The 25,936-nt window shown below is 39.7% G+C and overlaps 2 protein-coding genes across 14 annotated transcripts in view; one reads left to right on the forward strand and one right to left on the reverse strand.

The window, feature by feature from the left end:
* The window catches only part of L3MBTL3 (L3MBTL histone methyl-lysine binding protein 3), an 80,231-nt gene extending 76,302 nt beyond the window's left edge, over positions 1-3,929 (forward strand). For all 9 annotated transcript variants that reach the window (XM_068184466.1, XM_068184469.1, XM_068184467.1 and 6 more), the window contains one exon: positions 2,055-3,929. In XM_068184466.1, the coding sequence (XP_068040567.1) occupies positions 2,055-2,198 (144 nt within the window). In that variant the 3' untranslated portion in view covers positions 2,199-3,929. The remainder of the gene's footprint in view (positions 1-2,054) is intronic.
* Positions 3,930-5,778: 1,849 nt separating this feature from the next.
* Positions 5,779-25,936, reverse strand: part of SAMD3 (sterile alpha motif domain containing 3) — a 39,461-nt gene continuing 19,303 nt past the window's right edge. For all 5 annotated transcript variants that reach the window (XM_068184475.1, XM_068184478.1, XM_068184479.1 and 2 more), the window contains 5 exons: positions 21,554-21,718; positions 8,524-8,727; positions 8,089-8,260; positions 6,369-6,451; positions 5,779-6,128 (listed from right to left, as the gene is read on the reverse strand). In XM_068184475.1, coding sequence (XP_068040576.1) covers positions 5,811-6,128; positions 6,369-6,451; positions 8,089-8,260; positions 8,524-8,727; positions 21,554-21,718 — 942 coding nt within the window. In that variant the 3' untranslated portion in view covers positions 5,779-5,810. The remainder of the gene's footprint in view (positions 6,129-6,368; positions 6,452-8,088; positions 8,261-8,523; positions 8,728-21,553; positions 21,719-25,936) is intronic.

A 25,936-nucleotide genomic window follows, 5' to 3' on the forward strand; every position in this document is an offset into this window, starting at 1 on the left:
GACAAGATTTATAAGCAAATATAAATCTTAGTTCTCCAGTATGTTAATAAGTAAAACAAAGCAGAACAGTGGTTCGAGATAACCATCTCTTAAAACTCATTGCATCTTGTCCGATCACATTTAGCTATTGATGCTCTTCCTCCTGATATAGCCAATTTATGAATATGATTTAACTGAGCAAGAATTGAGAAGATCTGAAGGTTCTGATGAGGTTCAAAGGAGCATGTACTCACTCTGTGAGCATGCTAGGTGTGCATTTCTGTCATCTGAGAAGACTGTTTTTCCAAAGTTGTCATTAGGAATGGGTAGGGCTTTTAGATACATTAGGCCTTATAAACTAGGTTGTCTTTTTTTTTTTCTCCTCCGAGGTTTGTTATTCCTGATTATGCTTAGCTTCAAGAAGGCAGTTTGATCACAAATGCCAGAGTGATCAGGTGCTTATCCCAGCCAGATGACCCGAATGGGCAGAGTTAGCCAGACTTTCAAGTGAAGAATAATTTTAGTGCTTAGACTTGGGAAGGCACCTCCTGAGGAAAATGCATACAGATGGCCCCGCTAATCTCCTGCAACAGAAGTTTGCAGGCTGTGCTGTAGACTGTAATGACTATTATAGCTGCTTATCAAAGGACTGAGAGGCTGCATCTCTGGGCATTTGGCACTAGCTCAATTGTTGAGCATTTTACTATTCAAGCCTGGATCATCCCCTGTGTCACTTAGGGTGTCTCATCAATGAATTTAGAAATAAAAATTGGCATATTGCTAATCAAGTGAGCAAACAGCAAGTGCCGCGGAGATGCTGAATCCGTAACACTTTCATTCTCAGAGGTGTGAGAAAATATTTCCCTTCTCTAGGATTCAGCATCTCAGGCTTTGTCTGTGACTAGTAAATTAAATGTCCTCCACTGAGATCAATGAGGTCATTGAGGCATGGACTGGCTGACATCAGTAGGTAGAAGATGCTGGTTCAGACTTCTACTATGGAAATGAACCCTCAGCCTGCTTCTGTTAAGATGCTTCAGCTTTTTATTCGGGGGTCCCCAAGTTCACACACTTCACGAGTTCTGAGCCCACCAAGTCTGGCTTTGTGTACAAAATGAGTAGAAAGTAATTGTGGGTTACCACATGATTCTGTTCTGACTGCAGTGTTCCTCAGCTTAGAGTGCTGGGGTGTCCTTTGCTGCATATCTGAGTCAGAAAACTTGTTTCCTAGCCCTACAGAAATTTAGTCTGTTTTTATCTCAGGTTAGTATCTTCAAGGCTAAGCAGTGCTCCTATCTAACCATAGTTGCATTTTACATATAGCTATCCAGCTTACACAAAAGTTTACCTATAGATACCCAAGTGATCCAAAGGTTACATAGGAAATGTTGGCCCCATTGAAGCCCCTGAAGTGAGGACCCTGGGGACTCTTCCTGTTGGGATTTAGCACTCCTGCTGAGAGAGTGATTTGCTTACAAGAGAATGTTCATTTGTAATGTTTAGTAAAATATCAACAACACAAAGAAAACATATTCCGTGTTCTGAAATGTTCTGTTATGTTTGTGTCAAAGAGGCAGTTTTATTAGCCCTATATTCATCTGGGATCAAATTCAATTCAATTTGCTATTTAGTGAGCAGAGAAGTGGTGGCCTGAAGGGGATTCCAGCTCTGTAGCTGGGAGTAAAATCCAGAAGCTTCTCCTATGGATGCTTGCATAAAAGGAATAGCTAAGATGTTCAAAAGCATTGCTGTGCTTCAATATAGTTGAATTATACTTAATTTATCCACTTTACTTTTCAATAGGTTTTATATTGTCAGTATGAAAATGGGAACAGTTTAGCTAAAAATAAGCCAGATGGTTGTTTTCGAGCAGGAAGAAGATCATCCTGTTCTCTTAGACTAGCTGATCTGTCTAAAGGTTGAAATCAAAGCTCTCCTGAAAGTATTTGAAAGTGCTTGTATTCAGCCAGTCCTTAACTTTGTCTGAAGTTAGTGGGACTTTTCATGTTTTCTGAAACTTTTATACTGCTGCACTGTCAGACCTATTAATAGCTTTGTGTGTTTTTCTTTTAAAGCAAATTGATGGAGAAGCATTCCTGCTAATGACCCAATCAGACATAGTCAAAATAATGAGCATTAAACTGGGACCAGCCCTAAAAATCTTTAATTCCATTCTGATGTTCAAAGCTGCAGAGAAAAACTCACACAATGAACTTTGAAGATAATGGAAAGTGTGCATGAACCAGCTTTCTCCACGGGAGCTCATGTTTTATTCAAAGCACAAAGACTCACTAGAAGTGTTGAGTAAGGACTCTCAGAAAGGAAGAAACTTAAGTTCAGCACTGGTGGACTATTTCTATTCTCCTGGAGCCAGTACACGTCTGATCCTTCTGGGAAGTGTTCAAGCTTTTGGGAAGGTACTGTGCAACAACTGAGTCAGCTGGTCTTATTTACCAAACTAATGGCGCTAATTCTCCATGGATGGTTAGGATCCCTAACTCTCTCTGGACACCAAGAAAACCTTCATTAATTATTTATGCTGTATTATATAAGGGAACGTTAATATTTTCTAAGGATTCTTGAATTGTACTTCATGTACCCATTTTACTTTTCAGAAGATTTTACTTCATTTTATCAGAATAAAAACTGATCAGCCAAAAATTAGGCTACAGGTAGCCAGATGAGACTGTTATGGCTAATGTGTATTTGTGCCATAGTTTGAAAATGAAACACTTAATGTTACATATGTGACACTTTATGCTACAGCATATTACTTTACAGATAATAAAACTGTCTGTTTGCTTGTAACAAAACAAACCTTGTTGGGGTTGAAATTATAATGCTTTTTTGATAACTGAATGTTTTTACTTTTGCACGATTACAAAAATGTTACGTGAGTTTTGCCACCAGCATCTTTAATGTATTTTATCAAAAGACCAGTATAGAGAAGGCTGCAACTGAAAAATAAAGTTCGACTTCATAGAAGATTTTTGTTTATGCTGCACAATAGAGTCCCAGCCATTTACATGGAGTCTGCTACAGTTTTTCAGAACATGGAAGAAAATAGGAGTATTTTGAGGCAAGGAAATTAGCAGAAAAGAGATTACATTCAATCGTGTCTGCACTTCCCAGTCTTCAGCATAGTTACCACAACAATGGAGAAAAACTGTGCTCAAGCTAGGACTGCTGCCCTGGTTTCATATTCAACCGAGGTCTGATTTCCCAGGGGTGGGAGAATCATTTTACTCACCACTTTCTAGCTGAAAACTCTGATTTGTAAATGAATAAGGCATATGGGGAAAGGCAAAGCACAGGGAAAAGGATACTTAAATGCTTGTGGTGCACCGGTGCTAGGTGTAAAATACATGCAATTCACTAGGTCATTAGCAGGCTGCAGATGTCACCAGCAGGTACTGAGGTGAGGCAACCTCCTTTCTTGGAGGATTATTATAGGGGAAGTCGTTGCACGTGATATATATACACCCAAGATGTAAACCAGATGCACTTTATATGGGAGAAAGCCTAGCTACCTGTATACTGAGGACTGCTCCAGAATGTTACTTTGCAAGAAGAGAGAGAAGAGTTGGATCAGGTTTTTCGGCAGCCCTCTGTTTAGTGCTGCAGTGGGCAGTTGCTCAGCTGTAGAGCTGAGAACAGAACATTCCCATTGCACAGAGTTTGGAGAATGTTACATCTTCCCACAGATTTTGCTAGGCTTTTCTTTGGCTAGAGTTCTTAAGTTTTCACTCTCTGTGTCCCTTCCAGATCGTGTAGGTGACTGGTACCTGCCATAATATGAGGTGAAACAGGGTCAGTATTAAGTAAGTTTCATTGCTCTGTTAATTTCCTCCCATAGCATTGCATAAATAATATTTTTACATTTTGTTCAATATGTGTATGTTCAAATTGCACTCTTATTGTACTACAATACAAATAAAACCTGAACTGGAGCCTCTGTTACCTTTGTGTGTGCCCAAGACTTCCAGATAAACCCAGCTGCTCCTGATGGATGTGGTGTGGAGTGATTCCTCACTGTAGCTCAGTTTGGCCAGAAGTTTTAAAAGAGCAACTTAGCTACTGCTTGTAGCTCAATCTCCCTCAATCAACACTTACTCCCAAAGCTCACATCCTGCTGGCCATTACAATCAGAATGCCATTTATAGCCCTGGACTTTGTCACCAGCAGCAGTTGAAGTTGCACAGGCAGATAAGTAAAAAGCCAAATTCTTCTGTTTTCTTTCATTCTCTCCTTCCGTGTAGTTTACTTTCCTTTACCCCCTGTGTCTGTCCTGTGTGCCAGGTCTACAGCCTGCAATGATAACCAACAAAGAGATTTGCAGCTCAACAGAGATTACCTGGGGATGATAACACCTCCCTGAATTTTTATATACAACTACTTACAAAGTACTGTGGTTTAAGAAATGGATTTAAATTGATACTGTTTACAAGATGTAGAATAAACATCACTTGAGCCTAGTTTTTTTATTCATGCAGCTATCACATACAATAATGAGGACATACATAATCCTTACTTTTGTATCCCATGTGATGAGGTAGCTGAGCATAGCCACCTCTGTTACAAAAACTACAGCTAACAAATTCACTTGGACACTAAAACCACTCATCAGACCTACTGAATCTGCATTGGTTTTTGTTTTGTATCAGTGGTAGCCCAGCCCTCACACTGATAAAGGTTCCCTGCGTTCCATGAGAACCATCTGAAGCCTATAGCAGGAGAGTTTGGCCGTCAAATGCAGCCATCTCCTCTCATTCTGAAGGATCTCCCACTGTAATCACCACCTTGGAGTTACCCCTGCACAGCCAAAATTTAACAAAGCTTCTGAGGTCTTCCAGGCTGTGTGTTTGAGTGTTTAAAAAATCATCGCGACCACAGGTGCTGCTTTGCCTACGCTGACATTTTTGAAATTGGTGGGAGATTGGTCTCTAATAGAAAGCAGTGTTTTAATAAAAAGCCAGTTTTATTTCTAATTAATGCAATGGGTCCTGGCTGCTGTTCCTATCACCAGGCACTTGTCCAAAGCCATGCACTGCCAGACAGTATCCCCTGGGATTTTCAGACAGGAGTTAGGAATAGTGTTAGGAAAGAGAGAAGGCTGTGGAAGAAGAGAGGAGAGGGCTTCTCCTCTGTGTGCGCAGACAGAGTCACCATGTGGAGAAAGCTGATTTGTTCCGGGGAACAAATTTGGAAAGAAAATGAGTCGTTCCCTCTGCAGCACCAATGCTGTGGTTACCAATGCACATGGCAGCATCCCAGATAAGTAATTCTTGCTACTTTGAGAGCCCATCTTAGAATCCCTGTTTAGTAAATTCAGGATTAATGTTAAAACAGAATGCTTAATACAAGAAGAAAACAGTAAAAAGTCATCATCCTGCAAACTGAAAATCAGGCCCACCATTTTAAACCACAAAAATTATTATATTCGGCTCTCAGCAATCATAATATTATGAAGTAATGGTAATAAGTAAATGTTTAATTTGTGCCATTTCAAAATATTAATTGTATTACCATCTAAAGCAGTGAAATACTCATGTTGACTCACAAATTTTTTAATTCTTACAATCAAAATATCTGAATATTTCAAATGCTCCATATAGAAAAATAATAAATAACACATGAATTGAGAAAATTTTATTATCTCTAGACTGTTCTAAAATCTATATTTAAAATAATGAAACTGCTTGAGTTTTAATTTGTTTTTTAGAAGTAGCCAGTACAATAAAAAAAAGGAGGTCATTACTAAACATAACTTCTAAATATACATACACTTTCACTAGAAAGAATGGCACAAAGGGATTTATTTTGATAAAATATCAAATGCTTCTGAGAGAAGTGCTGGGTGCACCATCAGATACCGGATACTTGGGTGCCTCCAGCTCTGTCTTTACCAGGGTGGGCAGGGATGCTGGGTTCCTCACCTCAAAGACCAGGGACTCCAGGAAATTCAGTGTCCTGTGGATTCTCTTTGGGTATGGGATATTAAACACATGGAACGCAGCCACCAGCGCCGCCAGAGCCATGGTGCAGTCATTGAGCTGGGCTAACTCTTCCCTTTCTATGTACAGGGCAAACTCGCATGAATTCATGTTGAAGGGGTTTTTCACTTCCAACACTGGTGTCACTGCCTTTACCTAAATTTAAAAAAGGGTATTTCAAATGATGCCACAAAATTGCTACAATGAACAGATCAGAGAAGGAAGTAAGCCTGATAACACTGCTTTGAAGTTTGGTAGTATTTCTGTGAGTATTTCTACTCAAAAGATAGGCTAATGTCACCTCTTCCCAGAACTAAGCTGAGCCACCAAAAGGCCAGGTGATGTGCAGTTTATAAAAGGAAGAGAGACCAAGGCTGCTGGTTGTCTGTCTCCTACCTTCTTGTTCACTGCAGCAAACAGACTGGAGTCATCTCCAAAGACCTCTGGCAGGACTAAACATGCAGCAGTCATTTTCATATCTGTCAAAGGCAAGGACTTCTATCAAATTACAAATGAAAACTTCCTGGCACTGGAGTATCACCCTGGATAAACAGACTGCAGCCTACGTAATAGTTAACAGCTCAGTAGTAGAGCTGTTGTTCAGTCCACTTTGAAGAGTAGTTTGTACCACAGTCAATATTTAGGCAACTCAGCTGGTAATGAACATTCGTGTCAAATAATTCATGGGTCTCTGCTACTCAGTATTACAATTCAATTCTCCTCACAATACGTAAGTTGGTCTTTGGGTTGCTTTCAGTTGAGTTTGTAAGCTGAGTAGTCTTCCTGCTTTCACTGCCCTTCCCCAAACTCCTCTCTCCCCAGTAAACTGGAAGTCCGGGGAACCCTGTTTCCAGGACTCTGCTTTGAATGCTGTGGTACCAACTGGTGCTTCAGAACCTCCTGGCACCTGATACCTGCTATCCCTCTGGCTCAGCTGTTATTGACTATAACATCTTTTTTGCAGGTCAGGCTTCTGGTGTCATGTGCTTCACTGAACTTACTTTGCCATGCATTTATTGTCTAGGTGCCAGGTCAAGTTGTTTGTTAGAGAAGAACAGAAAAGTAAAGGCCTTGGGACTTTACTAAGGTATGAGTCAAAATCTCTGTGGACATGCTGCATAAGAAAAGGGAAAATTACTTACTATACCCATAGATTTCCTTGGCCAAAGCTATGAAAAGAAAGTCCATAAAGGCTTTCTGGATTAGACTATTCATTGAAGAATTTTAATCTATCATGAGTACTTTTGTTTTTAATCTTAGCAAAGGAAATCCACAGAATTTTAACCTACACTTCTTGCTTCTTTCAAAGATGACCTGGCAATAAATGGAGTGGAACTGCTATAGGACACTCATGTGTTCATATGGTGTGACCTTGGATTGATATCCTGGCATTATGCCTGTTTGATAGAAAGTGAGTCTAAGGAGGACTTCTCAGAGATCTAAGCTTGGGCACAGGCAGTGGCAGCTCGGGAAGAATGGCAATTCTGAGTGACTGCTTGGAAAGTTTTGTTGCTGCAGGACCACACTCCCCAGACTTCTCAGACTGAAAGAAGCTGAGTGTCAGCAGGTGTTTGCTCCCCCACAGCCAGGGTACATGGACCTCACCAGAAGTACCAGTCTGTGCCCTTTTTCCTGCAGTGTGTCTCTGCAGAGATGAGGTGCCTGAAATGGTTAGTGAGAACTACTTCTTTCATTTTACTGGGGTAAAGATTATAACCATAGAAACTTGACTTGTAAAGGAAATTGTGTCTTTTAGGCCATTTCTAAAGCAGAAAATTAGTTTTCTGTGGGTATTTTTAGAAAATAATAAGCACTCGTATCTAGGAACACATACTTCTGCTCATCTAGCAATGCTTATTTTAAGGTAATTACTTACTTTATCAGATCTGCAGCCTTTTATTCAGTGAAAAAAAATTCAGTACTTGACTGACTTAATTTTCCTACTAATTTAGTAGCTTTTATTCTCAATGCTTCACCATCACTCTATATTTTCAAAGAAACCATAATATTTTTGAAATGTGTGTGCAGTACAATTGAAACTAGTTTAGTTACATAAGTAAGAACAATTAGCTACAACAATATTCTGATATTCAGAGCATAGGAGATTTGTACTGACATTTCAGAACGTCTTCCTCTGTGTGCTGTTTCAGATTTTCTTGCAGCATAATGTTAATTGGATTATTCCTCACCACATACAAGGACAATATGTTTTCTGAATAAATCTCTAAAATCTCAACTGTTTTCTTATAAATGTCCATGTGTGTGAGAAGCTGGAACTCCCTAAAAAGCTAAAAGAAAAACAAGTATTTGGTATTGCAAACTTTAAAACCAAAACTGTAAACAATGCATGCACTTTGAAGACAGGATAAAACTAGCTCAGTTAAATAAGATTATAAACTTAAGAGGGTGATGTAATTTTTTTTCAAAGTAGAGAAGGAATACATCAAGTAACACCAAACAGTGACACCAGTGGTACGTGTGGCACATGTCTACAGATGTATCACATTTATAACACAGGATTCAATGTCATTATTAAAAATAGTTCTGTTACCTGATAAGGGCATCTTAAGAAAGGAAATTGTCTAAGAATATCTTTTAAAGGTGTCTTATCTCTGATCATCTTTCTCCGTATTTCTATTGTTGCATTCATTCTGTTATCCACTTCTTCCCAGTTCCTCTGAGTCTTCATATACTCTCGATTAAGCCACTTAATATGTAAATCCATTGCACTGCCTTTAAGATGAGCAGGTTCTTCCTATGAAGAAATTAAGGACAGAATTGTAACAAATCAGCATTTTTATATGATTATTTCGCTTTTTTAGCTCACGTTATTTAATGTGACTACTGTGATTTGAGCATAGCCAAGCTCAGCAGAAAGGGTAGTGTGGTTTCAGTTCCAGCTCTCTGAACTCACTCTCGTATTCTAAGTTAGACTAAGGTCTGTTTTCATATAAAACTATACCTGTCAGCCAAGTCCCCCAAGCCCAAATTGCATATTTGAGACTGTTCATGAAATTCCTGTTCCTGTGTCTGGTTTGTCTCGTTGTGGTTTATTGGACATGAGTAGTCAGTTCTAATGACAACTCAGTATTTAGCAATATTAACTCTGTATTACCAAGAGAATTTTAGTATCTTCCTCTTACCCATACAGGTCCTAAAAGCAGGACACCTAACTTTCCCATTTATGCAGCTGAAACTTTTACCCCCAAGGAGTCCAGCTGAACTAAAAAACCTCTTATTGAAAACCATTATTTGAGCAGTTTGACTTTTAGTGCTTTCAAAAAGTATTTTTGTACATGAGGATAGTTAACAACCTTCCTCAAAATTATCGTTATTGTACCTGATGTAATTCCAAAGCCAGTAATTACTAAGAGGAGGGGTGGCTATCCAAAGCAGTAAACCAGCTGGAGTAGCCTGAGTGTGTGTAGCTTATCCATCAGTGGACACAGTGAATTTGCTCACTGAAACAAGCTGAGGGACATGGAGCTGCACAGTTGGTACAGTTACCATCCTCAGGCTGCATTGCTGCTGGCTTTTCCTGTCTGTATTGTCACTGATGCAGCTGTGACTACACATGTGGGTGGTCTGTGGGTCAATGCCAGAGGGACTTAAGACACTTCAAAATGCTCCCCAGAACATTTCCGACATAGAGCTGTGAAACGCACAACATCCCAAACCACTTTGCAGTGCTCTGCATGTGCAATTAAACTTTCCATCTTAATTAACATCCTTCTTTGAAATCATGCAGATATTCCAAGAATGGTTGTACAGAGTACGCAGTGAAAAACCTGCCTCTCTCCTAGTATATATCCATAGGTACCAATAACCATTGGCATCACAGAAGAAAGTAAGTTCTGCATGCAGGACAGTTATCTAATTTGACCCCTGCATGACTCCCTGGCCCTTGCAAGGGTTCTGTATTAGCACAGTCTGCACTCTTCCTAATAGGGGATTTCAGTCTTCATTGCGTTACGGCAGTAGTGTTGTATGAGTTTGCGAGCCCCAAGTTGGGCAACTCCCTGGGGGCTCCCCTGGGAGGGGACACCCTCCCGGAGCAGTTCTGTGTCAGGAACGAGAGACGCATTGAACTTTTTCGGTCCTCAGCCTCAGTTTGTTGTTATGTTACCAAAACTTCAGCACACTGTCTGCACCAGACTCTGTGTGCAGGAAAAACAGCACAAAAATGGCTAACAATCTCTTGTTCCAAGACCTTTTAAGTCTAATTAAAAACTAAGCTACCCAATTAAGAAGTGACACCTAAATTATTTTTCTTTCTAACCCAATAACTGACCCCTAAAGACCCGCAATGCGGATTTTTCTACTCAGTTACAAGATACCACCTACACCCAAGAAGAAGAAAGAAGAAGAAAGAAGAAAGGAACTCAAGACAACACCCTATATCCTCTATAGGATCTTGAATACATCTATAACATACTAAAAATCTTGAATGCATCTATAACATACTAAAAATCCTGAAACCTAAATTTTTCACCCATATGACATACTACACTACTCTCTACAATCTCTACAATCTATTTCACACTTTTGTGGTTTCTAGTTTACCTTGAGGCTTTGGAAGTTTTCTCCATGAATGAGGGTCAAAGTCGGTGCTCCCCTGGGGGTCAGGACACCTCAGAGCAGAGAGAGAATATTCCCAGTGCCCTGGGTTTCCACAGTGTTGTGACCAGCTTGCGTAGGCATTCCCGGCCTCTTCCTCAGAGGACAGGAGCAGAGGTGGAGAGACAACTTAGTACCACACCCTCCCCACCTGACTGGGAGAGGTGCTGAGAAAAAGTATAAATGATGAGTATAGGCAAGTTCATCAAGACTTCACTACACTGGGGGTTGTGGACTCCCAAACTTTATATTTAATAGCCTTCAGTCTTTATAGTTATATAGCCTGCAGTAGATTTTTTTTTCTCCTTCAATTACTTCTCCCAGTCACTTTTCCAACTCTCATAAAATCATACTTTCCACAAAATCCTGCCTTAAATGTGGCAGTTTAACTATACGCTGTCAAAGGAAATGCATTTATTTGTTTTTCTCCTGCTACTTCTGCTTCCTAATTATCATACTGCATTCAAAACCTATTCAGATGTCATATTCTGTCCTCAGCCATCTCTTTTCCAGATGAGACCATCCTAAGCTATTTAATCATTCCACATATGAAAGCTTGTCCATACTTTCAATTATCCTTGTTACTGTCTTTGCAAGTTTTCTGATTTCACTGTAATCTTTATGAAATAGGTGCAGTGTAACTTAAAGTACTTGTTGAGATGTACTGGGACACCACAGGGGCATACAGTGGAACAATGCATTACCTTTTGTTCCTTTCTTAAATAATTCTGTGTAATCAACTTTTTTTTTTTTTTTTTTACTGCTGCTTAGCATTGTGCCAGATATTCTTTGGCCTAGTATAAAAATAGCATTTGTGAATGGTGCTAATAAGGTCAGAGCCCATCACTATAAGTGTTGTTAGGATTGGGTTTTCTCCTTGTGCCTTATTTTCCATTGATCAGAACTGAATTTTATTTGCTGGGTTTTTTTTCCCCTGGAATGGGGTCCTCCTGCAGTTCTTTGGTCTTTAGTATCCTTGGTAGCATCATAAAATGTAATCTGCCAACTAGTCTACTTTTTCCATGTCATTTAGAAATATATTTAACTGCTTAAACTAAGCATTCATAATATTTTCCACTGTAAACCCCAACCATTTCTGCATAGCCTTGTTTGTTCTATCTTTTAACTGTTTATCCATTCAAGGACCTTCCTGTTTATCCCCTCAGATTATACCCTCTAAGAGCCTTTGAAAGGCATGTGCTAAAATCTCTTCTGAATTTAAAGTAAACTATATCAGCTGGATTGCCTGTGTCCTCAGGGTTGTTGAATACTTCAAAGATCTAATGAATTTGTGAAGAATTAGGTCTGTTTACCAAAAGTTTGTTGATTCCTTCCTAATGTGTTAATCTCTTGTGTCTGCATTACAGTTCTTGCCAACTTGGCCAGTGAAGACAGAAGGTTTCTTGGTCCATATGTTCTCTAGCTATCTCCTGAAACTCTAAAAACTGGCATCAAATTAGTTACCTCCAATTATCTAATACAAGAAAAATTGTACATCACAATTTTAAAATTACCTGTTTTACCCTTGGACACCACTGAAAACTTTGTGCAAGTACTTGATCCTGGAAATGTGTTACTACTCATTTTAGTGAATTATTCTGTCCTGTTTACTGACATGCCAGTCTTGAAACAGATGCCCTGATACTGCCCATGAAGAATGGTCCCAGTAATGTGATCATTTGAACTCACCTACTGAGAATCCTTGCAAAATTTCTCTAGTTTTTCTGGTATAGCTTTACATTCTGCCAGCCATCCTGTATCTAGGGAGTATACCTTGAGCACTCCTGCCCCTTAGCAGCATCAGGCTTCCTGCTCACCCTGCGTGAGAAAGCCTTTATAACCAGGGCAGAAAAGGCAGAAAGCCACAAAAAAGAATTCTGTGTAAATGTCCACCAGATCACTCAGAGTCATCAGAGCTTTGTTTTGCTGCTGGTGTGTCGTCTCTGCAAGCTTCCTGCATCAGCCTTTGATGGCTTCTGGTATGAAATTTATATTGGTTACGGCCATGAATACCATCCTAGTATTCACATATTCCCAACTGGGCCATTCAGCTATTCCTTAACCTGCTAACTTGCCCTTGGACAGGTTGTCCCTTGCTTCACTGTGACCAGTGCACAGAACTAAGGGACGACCCATTCTTGTCAGTCTCAAGATACCCACGCTTTCTCACACACACAAACTTGGGCAGTTGTTAGGGATTTTAAAATTACATTTATGTTTTTATGCTGTGCAAGAGCTAGCTTGAAGTCTCTGACTCCAAACAGCTCTTTCACTACTGGTTTCTCTTGTGGGTCTGCTTTCAGGCCTCCTACCAATAAAGGAGGAACTTCTTCAGCCAGCTGATGTGGAACATGGTGGCTCATTCCCTGAGGGCCTGTCACCTTCAGTGTCTTACTTGCAGAGATAAGAAAGCAAAACAACTCGACCCAGTGTGCTGCAACCACAGACTGACTGACTGGGCTGCTTAGAAACAAACACCAAGAAGAAGTTGTGACCTTTACGCCAGCTTCTCTCCAGCCCCCTTGTCAAGGCAAACACTGCTTGATTTGATGGACTTTCCCTGTCCTTGAGACCTAGTTTACTTGATGATATTATTAATTAGCTAAAGGAGACCATTTGACATTTTCAGCAGTGGCAATGGCAAGCTATCAATAGAAATATGGCAGTAGTATAAGGAAGAATTGCTATCATTGCTGTTTATTAGGGGGAAAAATAGCAACGGAAGGCCAAACTTTGTAGCGTAAATCATCTGTTACCTGGGAGTAATACAAGCAGAAGTCAGTGTTAGAATTGGTTGCCTCGCCTTAAAGCAATCACTATCTGTAATCTTTCCAACTTCTTTGATTGTGAATAAATTGGCTTTTAAGGTAAGTGGGAAGGTGAGAGATGGCTTTCTTTTGGTGGAAATAAGTTATCTCAGCAGGCACCCGTTTGATTGGAGAATGATTCCAAGTATCATTTAGAATATTTTATAGCTAACTTTAACATTGCAGGAGGAATCTGGGTTTGGGAAGCTGGTTACTGAACTATCAGCCCACCACTTGCTTATTTAGGGAGGACTCTAGATCCTCTCCACTTCAACCATCACAGTGAGAAAGCCAGTTACAGCACAGCAATATTCCAGTAAAATTTGACTATAAGGTTAAAGCTCAGTTATTTTGATAATGTGCAAAACCAATCCTATCTAGACCAAAGCTGGGATGTCTTGTCTCAATATCTGAAGAAGCCACAGCTAACAGTTCAGCATGTATACCAGACAGAACTAAAAAATAGCCTCATTAAAGAGGAATCTTTACTTCTTGAGGTCACCCAACCCCTCTGGCTAGATTTTCAGTTGTGTCACCAGTAACATCCATTTTAGTTGCAACAATAAGAATGTTAATTGGTGATATTTCATTATTTTTATATACAGAACTTTGTCTTGCTTAGCAATGTACATACTTAGTTTATAATGTAAAGGGATTCCATTATTTTTAAACAAAAAAAAATTTGATAAAAAAAAATTCTGGAACCAACAAAAATTTATCTCAGTGTCTTTAAATAAGAAGCTGCCTTATCATCACAAGCTTATGAGAAGTGCAGCAGAAGAGAAAAAAGGCAAAAGGATGTGGAAAAGAAGTTAATGAGGTAAGCAGAGGTTACCCAGTACCTGTCAGAGTAACCTAACCCTCGCCTGCAGGATGGTCCTGCCAAGGCTCCAACTCAATCTGTTGGATTCACACTCAAAGGGTGACAGCAGTAGAGAGCCCATGCCCGCAATCACTCTTGACTTCTTGGCATCTCAGGTATCTGTGACTGAAGACTCCAAGTCTGGGAGGCACACAGGTTGTAAGGCTCTTTGCCTACACTTCAGACGCCTTTTGACTGTGACTCCTCACCTGCTATTCACAGTTCTACTTGGAACCATATACAAGCAGATTGTGTTAAGATGCTGACATTAAAGCAAGAAAACATACAAACAAAAACTACTGGACTCCAAATTCCTAATTCCTCCCATCTCCTAAAGCAAGAGGATAGTCACTTAATTGGAGGCAGATTTCTAAATAAAGGCCCAATTCCTAAATGTCCTTTTGATGGATCTGGATTCTTCCCAAGATCCAAGATTGTATTAGCACCTTCTTATAAAAAAGCCCCAGTTAGCAGGGCACTTTTATGAAACAGTGTCACAGCCAAGACAGTGAAACTGCTACATCAGTTTGCGAGGAGGGAGGGAGCAATTCTTATGCATGATGTGATCTCCAAGGTCTAAGCTTTCAGTTACTGTTGAAAGCCAGCATCATAAATCGTAAAGGACATGAATGTTAACACCAAACATGACTGCCTAATCAAAGAGTGATGAAAGCGCCTCTGGTGTGTACAGCAGACAACTCATTTCTCTTTACATGGGTTTAGACCAATTCCTGAATGTTAAATGCAGCCTAATTGTTGCTAAGGTCAAATAGCAACCTCTTTTTTGAAGAATGCCAACAGGACCTACTGGCTCCTCAGTTTGAGAGAGTGAATTCAAATAGGAGCAGAGGAGTTAAAGAGGTATATATGAGGACACTACTGCATGCTGTCAGTCTGCTCAATGCCAACCAGTGATCCAGGTTCCTCACCCGGGATGCTCTGGGAATATTCCTTTGAGGCAACTCCTTTGGATGGAGACTAATCTGCTTGCTGGAAAGCAATGTAAAAAATATGTGATGGTAATGACAAACATCTCCTGGAAGAGTGGTGCCATGTAGACAGGTCAGTGACACCAGCACTGAATGGGAAGTCCTGTAACACCATACATTAGGACTGGGATGCTGACGGGTAGTATTGTTGGTACAGCTTCCATCTTTCATTATTATTGCTTTTGTCAACAGAGCAGCTGTTAATAATATTTCCTTTGAAAAACACATTTTGAATTTTCCTTGCTAGATGCCAATGCATATTCCAAACTAATGTTATTGCTAAGAGCATTGATGCTGCTAACACTTCTTGGTTGCTGGGTCTACTTGCATTAGTTAGCATCAACACTCAAAGTACTTACACAAGAAAGCCTGACAGTAGTTAGGACTCTTGTTTGGAATAATCTTTTCCATTAATTGGCTTTTATAACTTCTTCAGGGTGAGAAACAAGCTTTCACAGTTACTTAAGCAAGCATAATCTCTGTGTCTTGATATTTGAATACTGAAAAGTGGATCTTTCTATTTTGAAACACGTACAGACACAAGGCATCATAAAAGCACAGTGTATAAAACAGTTTTTTGCTACCACTGTTGTAAGGGACAGTCCTTTTTTCTGTGGTGACAGTCAGGATCACTGGAATGACATTTACTATGATGAACATTGGGCTGTTTTATATCAGGAGGAGTGATCAAAACACTCAAGGACAATTAGAAAGTGATGGTCTGCTCAAAAAAAAAACAAAAAACCAAGCACTGGAGACTGATCTGGAACAAGCATGACTCTAAAAAGGCAGGCTGTAAATTGGGCACTGCTCAAGGCTCATCTTCTCATCCTGGATGAGTGGGAGAGAATTGAAAAGACATTAAAACCATGCCTCACCTCTCATATCCAAACACTGCACACAAAGACAGGTGAAACAGCATGGACAGGCTGCTTTCAAGCAAAATGAGCGTGTAACCATCAGCAGGATCCACACTGACTTGTACTCCTATGAGATGTTTAATTAAGGCAGGCTTTGCTTTAATTACACATAATTGCTCTTTTGAGCCAGGTAGACAACTTCAGAGCTAGATTTACGTGCCACAAGTCACCTAAGTCAATCTATATCTGACCACAACAACTGCTTTCTGATTTTGTAAGCTGCATAAGCAAAATGACAGAAATCTGTTTTCCTCTACCAAGGGACAACCCGTGTTTGACAATTTAACTCACAGAATGATGAAGACACTGGCTGACACAAATAAGAAGTTGAAGTGCAAGATGTGCAAGATGTATGACGGGGATTTGCATTTAAAGCTTTTGCTTTGACTTAAAAGCATTGTAAAATATTAACTAAGCAACACTACATGCTCAAAGTTTGATGTACGCACCTCAAAGTTTTAGTGGAAAAATCACATTACAGCAGTTCGGTACAGCCATTGAATGATCAATGATATATGCATGCTCACATTCTGGCTGTGCAAACATTCAAATGCTTAATTTGGAGACCATTAATCTTAGAGGGAAAGGTGCTATCACCCCAGTTTCATTTGTGCATGGCATTCTCAGTATAGATGGCACCTAATGCTGTACCTGCCAATAGTGCCATAAGATTGAGCCAAGAGAATTTCTGCATCTCATACACAAGCTGTTCATCCTCTGAGAACTTTACAGATATTTAGCTCTCTTTTTCCCTTGGTGTTGCCTTATTTTTCTCATTCCTCCATTTTTCTCCAGCTGTCATTTTCCAAATCCTATTCTTTCTAGAGCCGTTGAAATCTTGTTTCAAGTTTCTGACTCCTGCAGTGGCATAAGACCATTGACAAACATGATGTTAGTTATCACCTCAGAGAAAGGCATATCCCTAGGAAACGTCTAGCTTGCCTAATTTATCTAATCTGAGATAAAAGAGACTCCATCTCACAGGGTAGACTTTACTCAGTCCGATTCCTCCTTTCATCAGAAACGACAATTTCCAGATAAAACCAACAGGATAAATTTCACCATTTTTGTACTGCATGATAACACCAAAGCAAGCACAAAAGGTGCTCCTCCCAGGCCAGGGGTCTTCTCTGCTTTTCATTTAGTCCTCTTGGCACAGAATTTACACATTCACCAGTTTCAAAATTCCTGCTTATCTTCCCTGTACAGGAATATCAGTAGATGTCCAACTTTGTGAGTTAAAGTTTCTGCAGAATCCTTCCACTTCTCCCAGACAAAGTACTCATCAAAGCATTTCTTTCTCTATCCCATTGACACAGAAAGAAGATGGTGTGACAGTGCCCCTTTTATAAATTGTTTTCATTTTGTTATTCCCAGCTCTGCTGGGTGTGGCAAATACTCCCATTTATCTGCAAACATCTACCGCTATCTTAGCTGACATCTTGTCAGATCCTATTTTTCCTTTTCACACCTAACTCCAAATTTATTTGTGTGGCAGCTTCAGAGAAACCCTGATGACCTCACAAACAGGCTGTCACAGGATGTAAGAAATCAGAGGCTTTAGAAGAGGGACTGTACTCTCTCTCCATTTTTGTTTAAGATCAAGAATTAGTAGCAGTCTTCTAGCCTGCTATATTCCCTTACGGTTCAGGAAGCTTAAGATACCTTTGGGTAGTCCCTTTGCTGAGATATTTTCTTATTTAATGTCTGGGATGGATTGAAGGAGTTTAATCCAGCTGCATAGATATAGCTATTTAGTGGCTTTTGAGATATCATAAGGGTATTCCAGAAGCCTCTGGGAGTTGCAGAATATGATACTGGACCTATGGGAAGCACACACCTTTCTGAATTGGCAGGTTGAGCCATGCAGGATATCTGTGGGCTTTTTAATTTCTGTTTTCAGCTAACTGAATTGATTGTGAAGTCACACATTCCATGAACAGCACTGCTTGAGACTGGCAACATTTCCAAACTGAAAGTTCTGAAAGGGAAAATTTGCCCTTTGGTCACTACCCCTATGAAAACTAAAATAGTGTTTGAGCCATAAGCTCTCAAGGTATGCAAGCCAGTCATTAGTTCTAACCCCATTTCCTTCTCCATCACCTTTTGCCTTCTGACAATGCTTTGGCCAAGGACTAGGTAGGTCCTATCTTTCTGTTTCTTCTGGCTCCCGCAAATCTAGGGCACTTCCTATTACAACTGGCAGGAGGTGGTTTCCCTCACAGCCTGAAGGACCATAAATCAAACAAGTCCTTAGGGCAGAGGAAGAGGGTTTGATGCTAAAAAATAATGAGAGCAGTCAGAACAAGCCACTGAATGGCTGGTTTAGCAGTAATCCCTCCCTTGCTGCAGAGGGGAGACTGGCTTGCTTTTCTTATGTATTTTAACAGTGTGATCACCCTTGTCATGGAAAGTACCTTCCATCTGCAGCAGATGAAGGTCATTATCATTACAAAATACCATTCCCTGGATTACTGCAGCTCCGAGATATTTGCCTGACTGTGGAAAATGGCTGAGAAGGATTCTCACAACATAGCCATAAAATTTGTTCTTTATAGAGGCTTTCCTGATAAAACTCTAAATATCCCTCAGACGCAGAGGCTCAAATTAATGTCTGCCAGGCACAGTCCAAGCTTCTTTCCCTGGTGGTGCAACCTGATGGATATTTGTAGGGAGCATAATTTAAATAAAAATCTCCTTTAGTGACAGACACCTCTAGCTTGGGTTTATGCGCTTACTTACCATCATCCTACTGCCCTGCACTTCCTCAAGACTTTTCACGTGATGCTAGTCACTAGAAAAAGAGTTGCTACTCTTCAATCGTGTTTGAATATAATTCTCTGTAATGAGGAAAGCATCAGCAGATGTTTTAAAGAAACTGGAGCAGAAAGATGCTGCGCCTGGAAGCAGTGCCCTGCCGAGTATGCTCGAGCTGCTTTTGAAGGAAGAATGCCTGGTTGGAAGATAAAGGGGCTTGGGCAGTCCAAAGGGCAGACATCATCTGGCTCAAAAACAACACAGGAAGCTTGTCCTGGCAAGCAGCTGGATTTTCACATGAAGAAGTAAAAAGATTGGTTAAGGGTTTTATTAGTAGTAATAACTTCATTACTCTTCTCATATAAAAAGAAATACCAGGTATAACAGTGAGACATTTCCTATCAGTAAATAATCTTTTCATCACTTTAATGCCATTAACAATCCAAGACTATACAGACATAAAGCACATATGACAGAGTGACAGCTTATGACTGCTCAGAAACTAAAGCTCTATAGAGAAGTCAGCTGTGAGACTTGTAAGTAGGTCATCTGCTGGGAACAGATGTGCTCTCTCATCTGCATGGCTCTGCCAGTCGGCTTTGACCTTTAATGCTCTAAATGTCCTACTCTGCCTATCTAAAGGAGAGTGTGGTGACCCAAAGGGACTAAGAATCCTTCACTAACTAGTCTCCTTAAGGTCTCCTTAAGGTGGAATTAATTTTCACACATTTTACCTCAATTAATTTTGATGTGCTGGCTTTTAGTTCACACAAGGCTGATTCCCTTGGAAAAGGGATGAAGACAAGGGGATCTGGCTAATGGCAATGTGAACATAATTTGAATTTGCCTGGGGTATTGGCTTCTAGATAATTTTTTTTTTTTGAGATTAAGACACTTTAACAGTTTATATTTTTCAGAGAGTAATCAGTGCCAAGGATGGGTAGGAAAGTGTCTTTATTTGTGTTCCTAAATATACAGAATGAAAACCCCCACTGCTTTTGTTAAAAATAATATTAAACATTTTGTTCCATTTTGCAGATATGAAGTGACATAATTTAGGATCTCAGAGTCAGACACAAATGCTTTCAATGGGGAAACACATTTAAAACTAAGGAAGTTATGATTCACTCCAAATTATGGAATACATTCTTAATCCTTAATAGGGCCCACAAGTGTTGATTATTGCATTTGTATTTGTATTTCATTTATATACATGCTCAGGATACAGGGAACATGAGAGAAAGAAAGGAAACTTGTTCAGGGATACTCAGCATACTCTCACCACCTTTAAGTTTAACCCTTAATTTGCTTACAACATTCAGGCTAGCAAAAAAGGTCTAGGCCTTTGGAAGAGATGCAGTATTTGTCTTTATTTTCTAAAGCAAACAAGGATGACCAGTGATGGCCTTGGACAATGCAATTAAAGAGAGTGGTGATTCCTGGTCTGCAGAAGCACAGCACGGTTACACCCTCTCTACAGAAAAATGAAGTTTAGCATGCAGTCCCTAGAGGATCACTCCAAAGCCCTTCTCAACGGGCTCCTAAGACACAAAAGACCCTCATGTGCCCTTTCCAAGCTTTAGCAGATAAAGGATGGCTAACTCTTAACGTGCACACAAAACCAGGAGCTTATACTTTCTTCTTTACTGAATTGGAGACTGTTTATTGTTTTGCACCAAAGTCACAGGTTTCTTGTTTCACACATGCTGCAAACCCTTCAACTAAAGTAGGTAAGAAGGGGTGTGTTTATTCCTGAACATACTAATCCGAAGCGAATAAACAGAAGTTACTGAAATTTCTAAAAACCAACCCAAACGTGTGTTTGCATTTTGTATAGGAAACTAAAGCTACCATCAATCACAAGGGCAATATATGCAGAAATGCATCCAATAAAGTACTCTTGTTCCCCTAGTATAGGGTCTGGTAAACAGCAGGATGAACATAGATAAGCTAAAGATAAATATCTACTCACATATCTTCTTTATCACATTTATACAATTGCTTAAATTTTACCATGTTTTAATTGCAGCATGAAGAGGTGTGTGCAGCATTGGCAAAGCTGGAACGTTAATGAATTTATGAAAGTGTATAAATTAATTAGTATGCTTCAGACACTTACTGGTCAGTGATAACGCTCTGAATTCTCCAACTAAAGGAATACACAGCAACTGCATGCACAGATTTGTAAACATCTCTGTGTACATCACACATCTACACAAACAGATTTTACATAACAAATGTGACAGGAGGATTTTTGCTACCAGCTCAAATACCTCTTTGCATTCTTATTTGTACAGAGGCTTCAGCTAGTAGACATAATTCCCTATTGTTTTTCACTCTAATTGGAGATATATAATCAAAAGCAGAATAGAAATAGTGCATTAAAAAAAAAAAGACAGTATTTTCTGTCCCATTTACAACTCTAAATGACAACAAACGTGCAAGGCGTCCAATATCAGGTTTGCTCTGTTATTGATACCTAAAAAAGTCAAGGGTCTGGCAATATGACAAGCTCTATACAAAAGGAGTTTAAATGGGATGAGATCAATTCTCCGCTTTACTGGCTGGTGGCCTTATTGTCAGCAGAGGAGCTGAAAGACTGAACTCAGTCAAGCACCAAAAATCTTACCTCTACCTGCCCCTGGACATCATCAAGAGTATTTTCAGCAGAAGATTTTCTGCTCTGTCCTCTCCTGTGGCCAAACTTGCATTTGTTCCTCAGGACTTGCTCATCATCTTCAATGGGTCTCCTCACATATTTGAAACGATCTTTAAGGGCCCGTTTCCACAGCAACTACAGGGGGGGGGGGAAAATAGCTGTCATTACAAATATCTGTCAAGAATTTGCCCCAGCCTAAAGCAGGTCAGTTTTTTTTAGCTAACTGGAAAAAAAAAAGTGTTTGCCATTAAGAAGAAAAAGGCTCATAGGGCAGCACCACTGTTGGCTTCAGGATTGAAGGAAACAAAAGCACCTGTGGTAGATGGCTCTACAGCACCCAACAGCTGGGCTAATGGCACTGTTGAGGATAACAGCAATTGAATCTAAGGGCTACCAGATAAACTGCACTGTTGTCCATGCCTCAGCTCTTTATGCTCCATTCATGACACTGGGTTGTGAAACTACATAATGAAGTAAATCAGCTCACAGATGCCACAGAAACTGTGCTGTGGGGTTTGGGTGGGGGGAGGGGGTCGGTGACTTGTTTTGGGTTTTTTTTTTAGTTTAGTGTATTATTTCTCCTTTGCCTCTGGCAGTATCTGACGGTTTGCACAGTTGTATGATTATTGTGTCTAACAGAAGGGAGTGGGAAAGACAAGGGTGGTACTACCTTTTGCTGGGAGCCTACAGTTATACTGGATCAAGGGTATTTTTCAACTGAACTCAAAACTGCTGAATTAAGAGAATCATTTAAGTAGGTCCTAGCACTTGTAAGACACCTCAAGGTATGTAAAGTGCAACTTAAAGGCATTTCTGCATTGCAAGCAGATGCAGGTCCTGTTTAATGCAGCTATTCATCACTCCTTGGCAGCCAAAGGCAGAGCTTACATGGCCCCAGCGCTTCTGTCACCCTCGTGTATTTCTTTACTCAGTTATTGAAAAGTCACTGCTGAAAGTTGTATGGACAACAACTTCTTCATGCATCCTTAGGGACCAATGGCCATTTACATGTGACCCAAAGCTGGATGCCCCATGTTCATTTCAGCAGGAGCTAGCCACGCCATTGACACCCTGGGAAGCAATTTCTAAGCAAAGGCTGTTCAACACATCTGCAGGCACAACCTGCAGTTTTGAACAGTTTTGTCATTCCTCAAAATCCCTTGCATATTCCAGTTACTGGGGAGTATTCAAGAGTCAGAGGGAAAAAAATCAGTCAGAAAAGTGACTACAAATTAAAGGATGTGGAGAGATTCAAATATCCGTTACTTCATTTTCTAAAACTGACTCCAATATTATGCTCACTTAATTCTATACTCAAGCCTGTACCCACTGACATGCTAAAACACAATATAAACAGAAGAATGATTACCCTAAATTTCTTACCAAAATGGTGTCATTTATTAGTCAAGGTCACATGATTTGAAAGGTTAACTTGGTGTAAACCAGATTTCAGTAGAAGTAGACTAAGTAGTACAGTATCTCTTTTTGCAGTGAGTCTCACATGCCTGCCTTTCTCACTCACAGGAGGGTTCTTAAGAGACAGTGGTGAAGGTGGTGAATGCAAGTGACCTTGCATTTCTCCTGCTGAGCTTATTGTTCCCACTCCCTAGGTTCTAGCTGACCTACAGGCCCCTCCATCCTAAAAGCAAGACCTCCATTAATGGTGAAAAATTAGAATGGAAGAGCTATGAGACTACAATCCCTCTGATCTCTTCAGCTCTTCTTGAGCAGCCCTGGGCCTACCAGGGCAGGAGTGCCCTTCCTAGGGGGGACACTCTCTGCCACCCCCCTACGGGTCCTTACCGAAGTATCTTTTCACAGCCAGTCACACTTCAGCACCCAAGAACTGGAAAGAAAGCAAACCCATCTGCATTTCTAGTATGCAAACTTCAGGCTTAAGGTTCTGCCAGAACAGAAGTCACATCACCACCAACCTAAAGATAATGACTAAAAATAGAGTACAACTGCTCATCCAGTCTTCTCACAAGGCATAGTCACTGCCTCAAGATGAGTATTACACCTCAGCACCATTTTCAGAAGCAGTAAGGCGACTACATGCCTTGAAAATCCCACTTGTTGTTCACCTGAACCATTAAGGTCCATAAATACATTTATAGTCCTGGCATTATGCATTTTTATGCAAATAGATCTTCATTATATGCTTAGCAAAATTTATGCCTAGCTTGCTATTTTAAGGCTGCTAAGAAAAGCAAACAAAAGCCTTAGTTTAATGCTTCTTTGAAGTGTTTAACAGATGTTATAATATTTTAAAATATGATCATCCCAGAATATATTAGCAGCTGACAATTTAAGCATCCCTGTAGTTGAGCTTCACACAGTTTCTTTCTTTTGAAAATCTTTATTTAGCTAGAAGATATTTTTGCTTATTCTTTCACCTGAAAGAATACGCTGACAACCCATACAAGGCTTTAAATATCCCACAAAGTTGAAAACTTTCAAGTGTTTCATTCTCCAGTCCCCCCAATAAATTAAGAATTTTAATTAAATCTATTTCTATAATAGGATTGTCATAAATTTAGGCAAGTCCCCTCTCACATACCTATTTCCAGAATGAGACTGCAGACACATACATTTATATGGTTTCCCTTGTGGGTAATGTGTGCTCTAAAAAGGATGCTTTTGTTACCATTTTTGAACCAACAACTTTATTTTCTTATAATTTTCCTGCTCTCCCCAGCTTCCTCCAAACACCACCCCGGGAAGGTTTACCTTCCTGGTAAAGGAGTAGGAGGATTAGCCTGTGTCTATCTGACATAGGAGGGAAAGGATTACACGCAGATTAAAATCAGTAATTTACTAGCAAATAATCGCTTTGTGCGCAGCGGTTACATAAATCAGGCATCTCAACATCAGCATCCTGGGTTTCACAGGCACCGCTCCACAGCCACGAGCTGAAGGGAGCTGCTTATGCAAAGCCTACCCAAAAGGGCAAGTGGTGTGGAGCAGAGAGCCTTCTCTCTCCCTTCCTCATGTCATGTTTTCTTGGAACCATACGATTTTCAAAAGGTTGGCTGAAATGAAATGGAATAAGGAAAATTATTCTTTCCAAATTGCTGGGTTTAAGCCTTGTAAAATGGACAAGCACAGCTAGATAGAACATCTTGCAAGTTGTCAAGAAACAGTATTATGCCAATTTGCTTTTGACTGCTGTGTTTATGACCTTCACTTTTTCTATACAAGGTACTTGTCTGTAACTTACAAATGCTGTGCTGGTTACAATACACATTACAAAACTAATAAACGATTCCATGATTAAATGAAGACTTTTATTTTTTAAAATGTCATATGTTCGTTTAGGATAGCATTGTTCTGTAAGTAGAAGGAAATACCATGGGAAAACTTCCTTATGTAGTCACTTTAAAGCACTCCTACCAAAAGTTAATCTTGGAATTAATTTCATTCCAGGTACCCACCTTCTTAAATGAGTTCTACTATTAGTAGAAAATTTTTTCTAAATCATTATTTAGAATTTTAGATAATTCTTACTCCCTGCTTCTAGACTGACCTCATACGTAACATTCTTTTAAAATTCATAGTACATAAGTGGCTTATTCATTACTTTATTTGTAAGTGAATTTATTTAGGCTCATAATCATTGTCCTGACTATACTGAATTGGATATTCTTTGAAAAAGGACTGATGTTACAGAAGCATTTTTTTTTTCATACTGTAAAATTAAATGGAAAAATTTTTAACTGAAAAAACAGAAATGTGAATAATCTACTAATAAATCTTGAAACCACAAACTTTTAATAACCTCTAATTGCAACAGTATGAGATTGAAAATATTAGACTATAGTGCCACATAACGTACACATTGTTTAAATTATTTGTTTAAAATAATTTGGAGGTGTAAATAAGTATTTTGGGAAAAAGTCCAGTATTTTAGAAACAACCCCCACAAAAACTGGAATGTTTAAAGTTTTGCATGTAATTTTTTTTTCCTGTCATGAAATTATCTGGTAATTTAGGTGCTCTTATGTTTGGTTTTTGTTGTTGTTCCTCTATGTTTGCCAGAAATCTTTCCCTTTTCCAGTTGTTCATTTCACTAAATTTCTGCAAAAATGTTGCAATAAAAGCGCTGACATTTACAGTTCAAAGTTTCTCCATCCATGCCTATCAATAACATCAAGTTCTTTACATTCTGATTTTCTGCGCTTGGCCAGATGCAAACGGTAATTCCAGAATCCCAAGATCTCTCATGGGATGAGTTTTCCCTTTCCTTACCCAGGAAGCCCAACTGCCTGCCCCTGCCCAGCCACACAGGCATGCACATCGGCCAGGGAGGAACCCAGAACAGTTTCTGCTGCATCCTTCTGGCAGCCAAAACAC

The sequence above is a fragment of the Anomalospiza imberbis genome, chromosome 3 (genome assembly GCF_031753505.1).
Source record: "Anomalospiza imberbis isolate Cuckoo-Finch-1a 21T00152 chromosome 3, ASM3175350v1, whole genome shotgun sequence".
NCBI lineage: Eukaryota > Metazoa > Chordata > Aves > Passeriformes > Viduidae > Anomalospiza > Anomalospiza imberbis.